General features: G+C 35.9%; 1 protein-coding gene across 5 annotated transcripts in view; it reads right to left on the bottom strand.

Moving 5' to 3' along the window:
* COP1 (COP1 E3 ubiquitin ligase) overlaps positions 1–17907 on the bottom strand; it is a 262526-nt gene that overhangs the window by 147236 nt on the left and 97383 nt on the right. For all 5 annotated transcript variants that reach the window (XM_032393455.1, XM_032393457.1, XM_032393454.1 and 2 more), the window contains 2 exons: positions 14258–14372; positions 9165–9300 (listed from right to left, as the gene is read on the bottom strand). In XM_032393455.1, coding sequence (XP_032249346.1) covers positions 9165–9300; positions 14258–14372 — 251 coding nt within the window. The remainder of the gene's footprint in view (positions 1–9164; positions 9301–14257; positions 14373–17907) is intronic.

The following is a 17907-nucleotide window of genomic DNA, read 5'->3' on the forward strand; positions in this document are numbered from 1 at the left end:
ACTAAAAAAAATAATAAAAATAAAAATAAATAAAACATTAGGCCTGAGCAAAATTCTGGAAGCAAATTATTTTCTCTGTACTCCCAAATCCTGACATTTCTCGTTGATCCCAGATAGCCCAATACCTTGTAGGATGATAACAAAAAATCTTCTGAAAAAAAGAAAAAGTTCATTAGCAGTCCAAAAGAGTCATAGGGGCGCCTGGGTGGCTCAGTGGGTTAAGTGTACGACTCGATTTTAGCTCAGGGCTTGAACTCAGGGTCTTGAGTTAGAGCCCTAAGATGGGCTCCACGCTTGGGCCCAGTACGGAGCCTACTTAAAACAAAACAAAACAAACAAAACAACTTGTTTAAAAAATAAAATAAAATAAAATAAGTCATAATTTTTCCTTCAAAAACAAATTATTTGATTACCTGGACATGTTTTTAAATACAAATTAAAAAGTCACAGCACTCTACAATACAGAATCAGTACTGGCTGTCATTAAAAATTGAAATTTAGGGGCGCCTGGGTGGCTCAGTCGTTAAGCATCTGCCTTCGGCTCAGGTCATGATCTCAGGGTCCTGGGATCGAGCCCCGCATCAGGCTCCCTGCTCAGCGGGAGGCCTGCTTCTCCCTCTCCCACTCCCCCTGCTTGTGTTCCCTCTCTCACTGTGTCTCTCTCTGTCAAATGAATAAATCTTTGGGGCGCCTGGGTGGCTCAGTTGGTTAAGCGACTGCCTTCGGCTCAGGTCATGATCCTGGAGTCCCTGGATCGAGTCCCGCATCGGGCTCCCTGCTCGGCAGGGAGTCTGCTTCTCACTCTGACCCTCCCCCCTCTCATGTACTCGCTCTCTCTCATTCTCTCTCTCTCAAATAAATAAATAAAATCTTTAAAAAAAAAAAATGAATAAATCTTTAAAAAAAAAATTGAAATTTAGGAAAAACAATTCTTATAACTGGCTACTACAAAAATAAATGTTGAACATGAATAGTTTCAAGCTATGGCAAGAGTGGCATTTTAATAGAATATCTACATCAAATTAAAAACATGCTCATTATTAAGGGCAAATCAGACAAGAAAGTAATAGGGATACCAAGTATCACACACTCAAAAGAGGTATGCCTGGGTGGCTCAGTTGGCTGAGTGTCCGACTCTTGATTTCAGCTCCGGTCATGATCTCAGGGTTATGGGATCAAGCCTCATTCAGGCTCTGTGCTCAGCGGGTAGTCTGCTAGAGATTCTCTGCCACTCCCTCTGCTCCTCCCCCACTTAAAATAAATAACATCTTTAAAAAAAAAGAAAGAAAGAAACTCAAAAGAATTTATTCCTTTTATTCTTTTGGGTGTCTCAAAAATAGTGTTTCAACAGGTCCTGCAGGGAATAACGGAAGAGCGGAACTCAGAAGCCACAGTGTCTCAGTTCAAATCTTAATTCTATCATTCACTTGCATTGTGTTGAACTAGGACAAGTTAGATAATTTCTCTCTACCACAATTCCTCATCTGTACAATGGGATTGGCCACAGTGCCTTATTCCACAGGTTTGATATAAAGATTAAATGAGTTAGTGAATACTTACAGTATCATGTAAGGTACTTACAAAAGTATCCTTAAAAGTAATCAAATAATCAAACACTACATTACCAATGTAGCGACTGATCTAGCAGCAGCAATGCCACAATACATAACCATTTTCTTCTTATAAATTTACTAATGTCTGCTGCAATTCTACTTAAAAATTTCAGAAACCATGAGCAAAAATGTTAATATAACCTCTAAACTACAGATGGAATGTAGAACAATTTTAACCATAACAACCTACGTATGTAAAATTCAAACCAGGAATTGAAGAAACAGCTACTGCTAAGTATTCAGTAAGTTCAAACAATACAATTACAAAAAATTCATTTCTGATGGCCAATAGGTATTTAAGAAAATATGCAAAATGTGACATCATTGTTATGTGTAAGATGAGTTTCTATCCTTTCCATTACTTGCTGTTGTTAACCTAGGACCATCTAGTATTCATGAGCATGAACTTCTCTATTAGCTACTAATTTCCATAAGCCATTTATTTCCATACCTAGTCCACTAATAGTTGAGATACTGTCAAAGTAAACAAATGCTGCCACCTTGTGGAATTGTAAGTATGTTGGTATTAAATAACCCAACACGATCCATATGCTAAAGGAAAACTTTTTTTTTCCTGAAGATTTTATTTATTTATTTGACAGAGAGAGACACAATGAGAGAGGGAACACAAGCAGGGGGAGTGGGAGAGGGAGAAGCAGACTCCCGCTGAGCAGGGAGCCCAATGCAGGGCTTGATCCCAAGACCATGGGATCATGACCTGAGCCAAAGGCAGACACTTAGCGACTAAGCCACCCAGGCACCCTGCAAAAGGAAAACTTTAAAACCAAGTTTCTTTTTCTCTCAGTGAGATTCTCAATGCAGTGAATTACCAACACTAGATATATTTCATGCAATTTTACAGTAAGAACAATTTCTTCTACAATGTAATGAAATATTGCAACATTATTAAATAATGCAAATTCAACATTTGTCATTTTTAATGTCTTTATCTCTTTTCCAAAAGAAGTTCTTCATCAAAATTTCCTATTTTGAGAGGAATTAAAAGCCTTTAAAGTGAATTTATTATCAATGATGTGTGTGAATATGAGAAAGTAGGAAAAGCAAAAAAATCACCAGGGCTGTGAAACTTGCTAAGTCTCTCTGAATACTATTTTCATTGTTGCTACCTACTAGTCTTCATCTATCCTGTCTTATATTATAAACCTTCAAAATTAAAATTTTTTTTTTCAGAAATGTTAGTTCAATGTCAATAAAAGAACAATGTTAAGATGGCAAGATGAAACAACTAAAGGTATCTTTTAAAATTTTAATTAAAATATTTTAATAAAACCAATCTCACTCAAAAAAAAAAAAAAAAAGATTTATTCCAGAGAAAGAGCAAGCAAGAGAGTGGGGAGGGGGAACCAATAGCCTCAAGCCGACTCCAAAGGGTGCGGGAGTCTGACGCCCAACCAACTGCACTACCCAGTTGCCCCTAATCTCACTTTCATTAAGTGGTATTCCCAAACTGAAATCTTACTGAAGTCTTCAGTAAACTTCTGCCTCAGAATACACAGTGCTCTTACATAAATGTCTCTGTATGATCAAGACTTAATATTCCTGAAAACAATATTACACTATGTGTTAACCAACTAGAATTCAAACAAAACTTGGGGCGGGGGGGGGGGGGGGGGCACTGAATAGCATTAAGAAAAAAAACCTGCCCAGGATTATATTAAAATCAAGCTAAAATGGCTTTCAAAAATGATGAAAAAAAATGGCTCTTATTCTTTTTTGAATCCTAGAGATGTATAACCAATTCTACATTTCCTAACTAGAAATGCTGCTTTTGTAATATAAAGTTAAGATGGAAATTTTTACTTTGTTTTTGGATTTTTGTTCATTTTTTTAATGGAAAAGAAAATACAATGCAGGGTTAATTTACAATGATAAGGGACATTAATCTATATTACAATAGAACTATAATCTACATTACATTTTAGTTGAGTAGAATCACATAATTATAGGTAAATATATACATCAGATCATTATTATAAACCTCCATTGTTATTTGTGTTGTTTCATATTCAAGCTACATTTCTCAAGCTTTTAAAACCATATATTATACATTCCTACACTAGTTAAGAATTTAAGGGGCGCCTGGGTGGCTCAGTCAGTTAAGCGTCCAACTCTTGTTTTCAGTTCAGGTCATGATCTCAGGGTTGGGATCAAGACATGGGATCAAACCCCATGTCAGGCTCCTCCCTGGGTGTGGAGGCTGCTTGGGATTTTCTCTCTCCCTCTGCCCCTCACCACCCCCAACTTCTGCACAAGCACACGGTGCTCTCAAAAAAAATTTAAAAAATTAAGTAATAGTGTTACACTGTTACTCCAAGCTAAAGTGTTTCAATAACTTTCTTACATTGCCTCTATAAAGGCACTGAAATAATACTAAGAGCTTTCCTAAATCCAACCATCATATCTGGCCTGTTCATGATTGTACTCTTAGCCTAGCCCACATTAAGGAGTCAATTAATTTTTGTTATATAAATTTAATCACTCATTAAATTAGTTAAATAAGCCCCACAGTGTACTGCATTTTCAAGTTTTAATCACTCCAGTGCTTGATAAAGAAAACTCACATTACCCAACACATAGAAAAAAAAAATGAATGCATGAATTCTTGTCTTACTCATACTGAGCTAAACCAGCTGGAATACAATAAAAGGTTTACTGCAAGTCTCTTTTTAGCTATTAGCTTAAATTCCAAGATCAATATTCTTATATGTTAATAAAAATCTTCATCATGCAAATGGAAAACCATACATAGTAATGTATTGGACAAGTTAAAAATTGCCAAATTCCTGATCTGCATGAAAACATCTTTTTACGGTTTCTTAATTATATCTAGGAGATTCTGAACATAAACAAGCAATGTGATGATACCAAGGGATTACTGGTAATTGTGTTACATATGATACAGCCCTGTGGTTTTACGATGTTCGTATTTACATTCTTAAGGATATAAGGATGAAATGACATAGCATCTGAAATTTGCCTCAAAATATTAAGCAGGGGCACCTGGGTGGCTCAGTCAGTTAAGCATCTGCTTTCAGCTCAGATCATGATCCCAGGGTCCTGGAATTGAGCCCCACTGAGGGCTCCGTGCTCAGCGGGGAGTCTGCGTGTCCCTCTCCTCCCCGCTTGTGCTCTATCGCTGTCTCTCTCTCTCTTTCAAATATATAAATAAAATCTTAAAAAAGAAATACATAAGCAAAGAAAGAATGAAAAGTATAAAAGAAGGGGCGCCTGGGTGGCTTAGTCGTTAAGCATCTGCCTTTGGCTCCAGTCATGGTCCCAGGGTCCAGGGATCGAGCCCTGCATTGGGCTCCCTGCTCCACGGGAGGCCTGCTTCTCCCTCTTCCACTCCCCCTGCTTGTGTTCCCTCTCTCGCTGTCTCTCTCTCTCTCTCTCTCTCTGTCAAATAAATAAATAAAATATTTTTTAAAAAAAGAAAAGTATAAAAGAAGCAAGGATAGCAAAATCTGGATCATGCTGAATCTGGAAGATGGCTATATGAGGGATTATTATTCCATTCTCTCTATTTTTATGTGTATTAGAAATTTTTATTAAAAATTTTTAAAGAATAGTCACCAAGATAATGAAGATAAAAATAACAAAAAGATAACTAGAAAATCCCAATATCTGAAAACTATTAAGATATGTCTCAATAATCCGTGAGTCGAAAAAAAAAATCAAATTTGAAACTTAAGTTTCTTGAACTGAATGAAAATGAAAATCCTATTTTCAATGCAATAACAATGAATAGTCATAAAATTATGAAAACATCTCCACTTACAGCAGCATCAAAAAAATATTTAGGAATTAATCAAAAGTGAAAGATGTGTGCAATGAAAACTACAAAAAATTGCTGAAAAAAATTAAAGACAGAAATAAATGGAGATACATCTCATGTCCATGGATTAGAAGACTGAATATTGTTAAGATGTCAATATTACCCAAAGCAATCTGGAGATTCAATGCAATCCCTGTCAAAATCCCAATGACATTTTCTGCAGAAATAGAAAAAACAATCTTGAAAAAGAACAGAGCTAAAGGACTCACACTTCCTGATTTCAAAATTTATTACAAAGCTATAATAAAACAGTATGTTGGAGCACCTGGGTGGCTCAGTCTGTTAAGACTCTGACTCTTGATTTTGGTTCAGGTCATGATCTCAGGGTCACAAAATCAGAATCCGGCGTTGGGCTCCATGATGGGTGTGGAACCTACTTAAGATTCTCTCCCTCCGTCTCTGCCCCCCAGCCCTCACTCTCTCGCTCTCTCTCTTAAAAAAAGCGTGGTAGTGGCATAAAAATAGCTATACAGCCCAACGAAGCAGAGAGGAGAAACAGAAATAAACCCTTCCATATATATATATATGGTCAAATGACCTTTGACAAGAGTGGCAATACCATTCAAAAAGGAACGGAGTTTTTCAAGAAATGATGCTGGGGATACTGCATAATCATATAAAAAAAAGAATGAAGCTGGACCCTTACCTAAAACCATACACAAAAATTAACTCAAAATGGATCAGAAAGTTAAATCTAAAACACAAAATTACAAAACTCTTTTCATGACTTCGGATTTGATAATGATTTCTGGGATATGACATCAAAAGCACAGGCAACAGAAGAAAAATAGACAAATTAGATGTCATGTAAATTATAAAATTCTGTGACTCAATAGACAGTATCAATGTAAAAAGACAACCCACAGGGGCGCCTGGGTGGCTCAGTCGGTTGATCGACTGCCTTCGGCTCAGGTCACGATCCTGGAGTCCCGGGATCGAGTCCCGCATCGGGCTCCCCGCTCAGCAGGGAGTCTGCTTCTCCCTCTGACCCTCCCCCCTCTCATACTGTATCTTATTCTCTCTCTCAAATAAATAAATAAAATCTTTAAAAAAAAAAAAAGACAACCCACAGAATTAGAGGAAATATGTACATATCTGATAAGAGATTAATATGCAGAATATATAGAGAACTACTGAAACACAACAACAACAAAATTCAAAACTGGGCAAAGACTTCAATAGAAATTTCTATAAAACAAATGGCCAATAAGCACAGGAAACAATGCACAACATCACTAGTCATTAGGGAAATGCAAAGCAAATCTAAGAGCTACCACACCTCACATCTGTTAGGATGGTGACTATCAAAAACAGAAAATAACAAGTGCTGGCAAGAATGCGGAGAAACTGGAAGCCTTATGCACTGCTGGTGGGATTATAAAATGGCACAGCCACTGTGGAAAACAGTATGGCAGCTCCTCAAAAAATTAGAAATAGAATTACCATATAATCCAGCAATGCCATATCTGGGGATATACCTAAAAGAACTGAAAATAAGGTCTTGAAGAGGTAGCTATTCACCCATGTTCATAGCAGTATTATTCACAACAGTTAAAAAACATGGAAGCAAACTGAGGACTCTAGAGGGGAAGGGAGTGGGGGGATGGGTTAGCCTGGTGATGGGTATTAACGAGGGCACGTACTGAATGGAGCACTGGGGTTATATGCAAACAATGAATCATGGAACACTACATCAAAAACTAATGATGTAATGTATGGTGATTAACATAACATAATAAAGAAAAAAGAAAAAAAGAACATGGAAGCAACATATGTGTCCATCAACAGACAAACAGATAAGCAAAATGTGGCATATACATACATACAATGGAGTGTAATTCAGCCTTAAAACGTAGTAAAATTCTGATATATGCTACAACATGGACAAAAACTGACAACATTTTGCTAAGTGAAATAAGCCAGTCACAAAAAAACAAATACTGTATAATTTCACTTAAATGAGTTACTCAGAGTAGTCAAAATAATAGAGAAATAAAGTAGAAGGGTGGTTGCCAGGATTCGGGGAAGATGGGAATGAAGAGTTACTGTTTAACGGATACTGATTTTCAGTTTTACAAGATGTCAAGTATTAAAACAATGGATACTAGTGACACTTGCACAATATTATGAAGGTATTTATTAAATACCACTGAACAGCACACTCGTTAAGATAGTGTATTTTGTTACATGTATTTTATCACAATAAAAATAAAATTTGGAAAAAAGAAAAAATGCCACATCAAAAATTCATGGGATGCAGCTAATTCAGGGCATGAAGAGAAATTTAAAGCACAAATTATATTACAGAAGCAAATTTTCAACTCAATCACTTTAGTTTCTACCTTAAGAAACAACAAAGAGGCAAATTAAATCTAAAGAAAGCAGAAAAAGAAATAATAAAGTTAAGAGCAGAAATCAATGAAACAGAAAAATATAGAATATCAATAAACTAAGAGCTATTTGAAAAGACAAATAAAATTGATAAACTTCTAAACCAGACTATTAAGGAAAAAAAAAATAAAGGGAAACAAGTTTCCAATATCAGGAATGAGAAAGGGAACATCATTAGAGAATCTAAAGACATAAAAGGATAATAAAGGAATATTACAAACACATGAATGCCAATAAATTCAACAACCTAGGTGAAATGGGCAAATTCTTTTTTTTTTTTTAAAGATTTTATTTATTTATTTGACAGAGAGAAAGAGAGAACACAAGTAGGCAGAGCAGCAGGCAGAGGGAAAGGGAGAAGCAGACTCCCCACCGATCAGGGAGCCCGATGGGGGGCTTGATCCCAGGACCCTGGGATCAGGACCTGAGCCGAAGGCAGACGTTTAACTGACTATGCCACCCAAGCGCCCTGGGCAATTCTTTTAAAGACACAAACTAAAAATAATGTTCAATCAAGAAAAAAAAATCAATAACCTGATTAGTCTTACACTTCTTTTAAAAATTTAATTTATAGGGGCGTCTCGGTGGCTCAGTCATTAAGTGTCTGCCTTCAGCTCAGGTCATGATCCCGGGGTCCTGGGATCGAGCCCCGCATCAGGTTCCCTGCTCAGCGGGAAGCCTGCTTCTCCCTCTCCCACTCCCCCTGCTTGTGTTCCCTCTCTTGCTGTGTCTCTCTCTGTCAAATAAATAAAATCTTTAAAAAAAAAAAGTTTAAGTTATATTTAAAACTCTTCCCTCAAAGAAAACTCAAGGCCAAGATAGTTTCACTGGAGAATTCTACAAAATATATAAGGAAGAAATAATACCAATTCTTCACAAACTCTTCTAGAAAACTGAAGATGAGGGAGCCCTTATGAGAAGAGCATATACACCCTGTCACCAAAACCAGACAAAGACATTGTAAGAACACAAACTGCAACCCTAAGAGGTGAATACTATTAATCATTCCATTTTAAAGATGAAGACATTGAGGACTAAAGAGATTCAGGAACTTGACCAAGACCACAGAAATAAAAATTGGCAGGCAACCTGACTTCAGAACACAGGCTCTTTTTTTTTTTATTTCCTTATTTTTTTTTAATTTTATTTTATTATGTTATGTTAATCACCATACATTACATCATTAGTTTTTGATGTAGTGTTCCAGGCTCTTAACTAGAACAATGAAACTGCTTGTTAAATTCTAGATTAAATTCTAGATACTCTTGCAAAAGTAAATATAAAGAGTGCTGCCCAATACTTACCTAGAGACTATGCTGGAACCATTATAGAGATCGCTAGCATATGACAATGTAGCCAAAGGTCGTACTGAATTATATCGAGTAAACTTAGACAAGCATTCCTGAAATTCATCCAACTGGCTTGCAGTTCGACTATCATCTATATGAAGAAAACAAAATAAAATAAATTTTACTGCAATGTAAGTCAAAGAGCAGTATATACAGATTAAAAAATATATTCTAAATATAAACAATTCTTAAGTATTTAGAGAACACTAGCATGCACAAATTATTTAGCTGATCTCTCAGCTTTAATAAAAATTTCTTCGTGGTTCATTGAAAGACACTGTCTCTTTCAACACCAATAAAAACATACTGTAAACACTTTATTTTTTAAGCAATAATATCTTGGAAAACAAAAAAGTACCTCTGATCAAGAGAAATATAATCTTTCATTAAAACAAAAATCCCTTATCAATGGAGAAAATGAAGGTGGACAGAGGAGTATATACACTGAGTATATTCGTTATTTTGAAGGAACGCGTTTACAGAGATACATCTGCAAGCCCACATTTATTTACTATCAAAACACAATTTATAACATAGATTAAGAAAGCAATTGCTTTTTAAGTAAAAAGAAAGTGAAATACTTGCTCACTTTATACTTTGATGTTTCTCAAATCAATTATGAAAAGGGAGGAGAAAACTGTAATATATCAATTATTCTCAAAAATAAAATACTTCTACTCAAATGTCTTGGTGGACTAAGGAAAACATTAATTCCATCCACTAGAGCACTGCATAAATACTTTGAATAAAGTCCATTTCAGTAAACTATTCATAATTAAATTATGTGGAATTTAAATCACAAAATCATCTCATGAAAGATGGAATAAATACAGCTATCTATTCTCCAACCCAGAAACAAGACTACAGAGAAAGCATGAATAAAAAATCATTGCTTTTCAAAAATGCTTTAAGTTTGGACTTGTATTTTCCTTTCCAAAGAAAGAAAAGTAAAACACCCAATTTAGTTAGCTTCATAACTGAAATTTGAAGTAAGATTGTTACAACACTGTTTTCATACCTTCTTCATTAGTTTTAGCTCATACACATACAAACACATACAACTTTTTCAAGGTAAACTTTCGTGATTTCCCTCACACACACACTTTAAAGATTTATTTATTTGAGAGAGAGAGAAAGAAAAAGAGAGCGCGCACAAGCAGGGGGTGGGAGAGAGAGAAAGCAGACTTCCCACGGAGCAGGGAGCCCAACGTGGTGCTCCATCTCACGACCCCGAGATCATGACCTGAGCCAAAACCAAGAGTGGGACACTTAACCAAGTGAGCCCCCCAGTTGCCCCATGATTTCCCCTTCTTAAATGTCCTCTGAAAATAAGCAGGCATAATGAAATTTAGATATAAGAATCATTAAGTCTGAGGCGCCTGGGTGGTTCAGCTGGTTGAGCGTCTGCTTTTGTCTCAGGTCATGATCCTGGAGTCCCGGGATCAAACCCCATGTCAGGCTTCCTGCTCAGTGGGGAGTCTGCTTCTCCCTCTGCTGCTTACCAGGCTCGTGCTCTCTCTCTCTAATAAATAATAAATAAAATCTTAAAAAAAAAATCATTAAGTCTACAGAGTTAAGGTACCAAGGATAGACAGTAAAGAATTGATTTAATTCATCTGGAGATACTAGGTTATCTTAAAGGTAACTACTGACATAAAGAAATTTATCTAACACTACTATGGCAAAAAAACAATTACTAGTCTCTCATACTAAGCTTCTGTCTCCGATATTTTACATTTTAAAGATCTAAACACTAAAATGGCAAATTCATCTAACAACCTATATCAAAGGTTCCAATTTTATACTGTTTCCATTCTAAAAACAGCAAAAAACAAACCCAATTAGCATGCACTGTCATAATGTTACTTAAATAATGTTCCTGCTCCACAAAAATTCTTCTCAGTAAATTCAACAAATTGGAAATAAAACATGGATTACTGCAGTAAAACGAAATCAACTGTACTACAAAGTGGTTTGAATGTAACAACTACTTGGTTCTTTTTATATATAATCTTATTAACTATGAGTATTTAATATAATAAATAGTGACTGGAAAGACACCTTAGATATTTGTTTAAATACTAATTTAATGTAAATCTATTCTTTCATATTTTGACACCAATCCCTAAGTATAAAAAATTTACAAGCATTCAAGAATGTATATTCTGCTTAAGTCCATAATCTTTTCCTGGGTAGCTAAACTTCTGGGGCCATCACACCTATTCATGAACATCTACTTCCAAAAGAAGTTATAAAGAAAACACTAAAAATAATTATTTTAGTATCTGAAAGTATAGGCATTTGATTTTTATCTGGTTATGAAAAGGTAGGATTTTGTATGCTTGGTAGGTTTATGGTCAATAATCATACATATCTGCTAGCGTATTACTTTTCCTATTCCAATTACAGATTAGTTTGTGAAAGTGTGTTCAGCACCTTTTTCTCTCTTCTAATGCTTTATAATTTACCTTCTCTTCCAATGCTTTATAATTTACCTTCTCTTCCAATTACAACTAAGAGTCCAGGGCATTAATCTCTTAATCTTCATCTCTCATTTCCAGAGTTGAAAATTGAAAGTCAGAAAGAGGGGATGGATTTTCATTTAAAAATATACAGAAGGAAAAACAAACACTATGTACTCCATTACACAGAAGTTACAATTTCCTCTTCACAGTCAAGGACACTAGGAGGAACTTCATATTCAGCAATACGGTTAAGTGTAGTCAATATGTAAATTCAGTAAGATAAACTTGAGACTCCTAAAAACTAAGGACAACATGTTTTAAATACAATATAACCATGCCCATAAAAATGAAAATCTAATCTTCCTCCTGTTTTTAATTTATTCTACCTTCCAGTAATCTTACATCCCCAAAATAAATTGGTCTGTGACTACACCTTTACTATGCCACAGCAATGCCACGCTGCTAGTTACTTAAAAACTATTCCCCAATCTCTCTTTCCTACCTCTCTTTTTCTTTTAAATGTCTGCCATTTGCCTATGGATGTACTCCAACAATGTACCAACAAATAACATCTAACAGCGTTAATATGAACCTTCTGCCAATCAGTTTGTAAATATCAAACCATTTTCAATTTCACAGCTTCCTATTGCACTTTATAGACTATTACAGAAGCTCAAAAAGGGGCTCAATTTCCAGGCGATACAATGAAAGTTTCCCATCTTATAAAAACTGTTGATCATTAATTGCATACACATTTATAAACAAAGCTTGTTCCCACCTAGAATTCACAGGAAAAATGGTATGTAAATCTTCTTTTTCTTCCACCACCTATCCTAAGGCAAATTTGTCCAAAGGTCCTAAGCAATGTGTAGATTTTTTCTTTCCCTTCAAATTTTTATTTAAATTCTAGTCAGTCAGCACACAGTGCAATATTGGTCTCAGGAGTAGAAATCAGTGATTCATCACTTACATACAACACCCAGTGCTCATCATAAGAAGTGCCCTCCTTAATACCCATCACCCATCTAGCCCATCCCCTACCCACCTCCCTCCATCATCCCTCAGTTTATTCTCTATCTCTTCTGGTTTGTTTTCTCTCTCTTTTTACCCCTGCTCCCATATGTTCTTCTGATTTGTTTCTTAAATTCCACATATGAGTGAAATCGTACGGTAGTTGCCTTTCTCTGACTTATTTCACTTAGCATAATACACTCTAGCTCCATCCACATCGTTGTGCAAGATTTCATTCTAATTGATGGCTAATATTTCATTGTGAATATATACCACATCTTCTTTATCCATTCATCACTCAATGGACATCTAGGCTCTTTCCACAGTTTGGCTATTGTTAATAATGCTGCTATAAACATCAGGATACATATATACCTTTGAATCTGTGTTTTTGTTATCCTTTGAATAAATACCTAGTAGTACAACCGCTAGATCACAGGGTAGTTCTATTTTTAACATTTTGAGAAACCTCCATAATGTTTTCCAGAGATGCTACAACAGTTTGCATTCCCACCAAGGTGCAAGAGGGTTCCCCTTTCTCCGCATCCTCATCAACAACACCCATTGTTTCCTGTGTTCTTAATTTTAAAAATGTGTAGATTTTAATACAAACATGCCTATTCAAGAGAAAACTAAGGCCAAATTTTTAACAACTAATAAAATATCACACATTTTTTTCCTGGGTGGTCCTCATTTTGAGCAGGTGTATTACTAATGACATGAGTTAATTGAGCACCTAATTTATATTTTATAGATATATTTATATCACCTATAAATCCTAAAAAACAAAACAAAACATAGGGTTGGTTATTAATGTCCCTACTTCATTGGTGAGCAAAGACATTGAGAAATTTACAACTCAAGGGGCAGAACTACAGTAATGCAATGAAAATATCCTATCATGTCCATGACGTTGCATAAGTTATTTCCTCTACTTTGAAGATGTTTCTAATTACCTTATTTAGTTAATGAATTCTAGCCTTGACTAAATACAATCCTCTAAAATCCCTACAGTGATCATTCCCTTACATTTCCCCATTTTCAACTTGGTGTGGATTTTTCATTCCTGGCTGTATTAGTGGATATTCTTCTCTATTCCCCTAACACACTTATACAACATATAATATCACGTAGAATTATTTACCTGTTGCTTTGCCTCACTGAATTTACAATACTCCCTGACAACAGAAATCAGTTCTTTCATCTTTTTATTCTTAGCACAAAGGACAGTGCTTAAAACTTAATAAATGTTTAATATTTCATAATAAGAGGCAATTGAATGGAACTTATTTTTCGTAGCAACATATTCATGGTTGATTTTTTTTCTTAACTTTATATAGCTCACTACACAAAGATTAAAAATCCCCAAATAGAGGGGAAAAAAAACAAAAATAGCTATGGGCAACAAATGTTCTTCAATATCTCTAAGAACCTCCATAACATTCTGGTAGAATATGTTGAAAATACACACTTTTGTTTTATAAATAGAACTTTATATAAATCCAGCATAAGAAACTAGAAATGGATCTGACATATGAACTTGATTTATTTTAAGAAGTCTGGAATATGTACCTGAAATACGAGACATCCTTGTAGAAAAGTAACATTGCTCTAAATCTTCAAAATGAGCAGTGAGTCGTTTTCTTCTTGATGCTAATGTGCTGTTATACCAAGGCTGTTTCTTTGTCTAAAGTAGTAACATAAGAAAAGACACTTGTAACTAAGAACAAATGATAGTCTTTTTCTGCACAGAATACCTAAATGATTGCATATTCAAAATATCAACATATTAAAATAACTAAAAATGGTAAATACTCATAGTTCTTAGACCATATTTTTCAATTTTTATTTTAAAATGCAAATAACCTCAGGGTTTGTGGGGCCAGGGGCAGGAGTTGGGGTCCAGGTCCTGCCCCTGAGCCCAAGCCTCCTGGGGAAGCCTGCTTGTACTATGTAAGGGAGGGGGGAAATCTATCAACATACCTCAGGTTACAGGGAGGCGCATAGGTGGGGGAGGGGCTGGGTGGACCAAAGGCCAGAGGGGAGGGACTTCTGGAGATGGAGAAAGGCCTGAGGATGGGGCCAGTTGGGGGAGGAGGAGGAAGCAGCCCGGTGGGGCCAAGTGCTAAGTCCCAGCTGGGCTTTGAATCTGTGGTACAATATGGTTTGCTATAAAACTCTAATCTTCCAGCCAAAAAAATAAATTAATTAAAATAAATAAAATAAAATATGCAAATAGGCTCTCAAGGCCAATTTTATAAGAATGAAATAAGAACCTTCTTTCAACTCTCCAAATTAAATTAAGATAGAATCGGGGCGCCTGGGTGGCTCAGTTGTTGAGCGCCTGCCTTCAGCTCAGGTCATGTTCCCGGGGTCCTGGGATCAAGCCCTGCATCGGGCTCCCTGATCAGCAGGAGACCTGCCTCTCCCTCTCCCACTCCCCCTGCTTGTGTTCCCTCTCTCGCTGTGTCTCTGTCAAATAAATAAATAAAATCTTTAAAAAATAATAAAAAATAAATTAAGGGCGCCTGGGTGGCTCAGTTGGTTAAGCGACTGCCTTCGGCTCAGGTCATGATCCTGGAGTCCCTGGATCGAGTCCCGCATCGGGCTCCCTGCTCGGCAGGGAGTCTGCTTCTGCCTCTGACCCTCCCCCCTCTCATGTGTTCTCTCTCATTCTCTCTCTCTCAAATAAATAAATAAAATCTTTAAAAATAAATAAATAAATAAATAAGATAGGATCCTTTATAACTACCATGCTAAATTTTAGAATTTTGAGAATTTTAATATGCAGAAATTGTTAGAAAACAACGTTCAAAAGAAAACTAATTACTTTTTCATCATCCTTATATTGCAACCCTGTACTCTTTGAATAAGAGAAATTGTCCTTGATTGACAGAATATATATTTAAGTTAATACTGATTATTAAATTAAGGGGCAGTAATATGTAATATGAATGTACTAGTCTACCATATACATTAGAAGATCAGAATAACTAAATCACATATATATAAAGCCAGCAAACCTGAAATATATTGGCATATAAATCCATTTTAAAAAAATCTATGGTCCTCAATATATAATATTGCCTACACCATTTTAAATGAAAGGATAAGACAATTCTTCCCACAAATGGTTATTTTTCTATTATGCTTGAGGCCCACAGACACAGAGATGAGACAAATGACGAGAGCTTGAGATGACACAAGTTCATCGTAAGTATATAATAACTGCAAATGTATTTAAGTAAGAAATATTAAGGTACTACCTTGAATAAAACACTCTAAAGTGAACCCCTGCTAAAACTAGGTGGTAGGTAAAAATCTTACTTTAAAGCAGTGCTTCAATCACAAGAAAGTAAGACAACTTCCAAAGATTTAACAGATATACAAGCAAATAAGAAGCTGAATTCAGAGAATTCAGAAAATATAATGGTGCAGAGGAGGGAAAAGACAAAGAGGACAATACTCATTTGGAGACAAATACCGACAAAAGAAAAAACACTAAAACTGAGAGAAACTGAAAAGAGAATTTGTGAACTGGAAAATAAATCTAAAGGAATTAACCAGAACTAAGGTTAAAAAATAAAAAGGTAGAAAATCTGAAACAGAGGTTAAGAAGTATAAAAGTATAAGGTTGAAAATATGGACACTTAGAGACCCAGAAAACTGTAAAAGACTGAAAAAGAAATATTTGAAGAATTCATGTTGACAATTTTACAGAACTGAAAACAGACATAAATACAAAGAAATTATTCCTATCAAGTAGGATAACTTAAAAGAAATCAATAATTAGACACAGTAAGGCAAAACTGTGTTTCTGTCCAAAAACAAAATGATTTTAAAATCAGACAAATAGGGGCATCTGGGTGGCTCATTCAGTTAAGTGCCTGACTCTTGATTTTGGCTCAGGTAATGATCTTGGGGTCAAGAGATGGCGCCCCAGGTTGGGCTCTGCACTCTATGGGGAGTCAGCTTGAGATGATCTTTCTCCTCCCTCTGCCCCTCCCCCCATCCGTGCACCCTCCTCTCGCTTTCTCCCTCTGTCTCTCTGTACCTCTGTCTCTCTCTCTCATAAATAAATCTTTATTTTACCAAAGACCCCATCTATTTATTTGAGAGAGAGAGAGAGAGCTCAAGCACAAGCAGGGGGAGAGGCAGAGAGAGAGAGAAATGGAGAAGCAGACTCTCCACAGAGCAGGGAACCTGACGTGGGACTCGATTCCAGGCCCCTGGGATCATGACCCAAGCCGAAGGCAGACGCCTAACCAACTGAGCCACCCAGGTGCCCCTAAATAAATAAATCTTGAAAAAAAAAAAAATCAGACAAACAGAAGAGATAACTCACCTGACAGGACCATCAAGAATAGCAAGAAAAGCAGCTAGGAAAAGGAACTTTGATTATCCTCAAAAAGTTGAAAGAAAACAACTCCAATCTAAAATTCAGATCCTGAAAAAACTATCCCACAATAAAACGAGCAATATTTTTTTCATGTGAATGAAAACAAAGAATATTGCCTATAAGCCATTTTAAAAAAAAAATGTGTGAAATTGTGTGCTTAAAAAATTCAGTAAACAGGGGCGCCTGGGTGGCTCCGTCATTAAGCATCTGCCTTCGGCTCAGGTCATGATCCCAGGGTCTTGGGATCGAGCCCCACATCGGGCTCCCTGCTCGGCAGGAAGCCTGCTTCTCTCTCTACCACTCCCCCTGCTTGTGTTCCCTCTCTTACTGCATCTCCGTCAAATAAATAAATAAAATCTTAAAAAAAAAAAAAAATTTCAGTAAACAAACTGGAAGGCCTGAAGCACAAAATGAAAAGAAAGCCTATAATCAATAAGTAATTTTAAATACTGTTTGTAACATTAATTATAATATCTAAATTATGGGGCTTAAGAACATGTCAGAAAAAATACAACAAAAAATGGCATATAAATCAGAAGAGTGAAGAAAGTTTCAATTCTGGAGCACTTATGTTGTTCAGGAGAGTAATTAAGATATTAAATTTAATGAAAAGATGCTCAGTATCACTGATCATCAGGGAAATGCAAATCAAAACCACAATGAGATATTATCTCACATGTGTCAGAACGGCTAAAGTAAAAAAAAAGAAAAAAAAAGAAACAAACAAACAACAAGTGTTGACACGGATATGAAGAAAAAGGAGCCCTTGTACACTGTTGATGGGAATGAAAACTGGTGCAGCCACTGTGGAAAACAGAATGGA

Source organism: Phoca vitulina, unplaced genomic scaffold (assembly GCF_004348235.1).
Source record: "Phoca vitulina isolate PV1807 unplaced genomic scaffold, GSC_HSeal_1.0 scaffold73, whole genome shotgun sequence".
Classification (NCBI taxonomy): domain Eukaryota; kingdom Metazoa; phylum Chordata; class Mammalia; order Carnivora; family Phocidae; genus Phoca; species Phoca vitulina.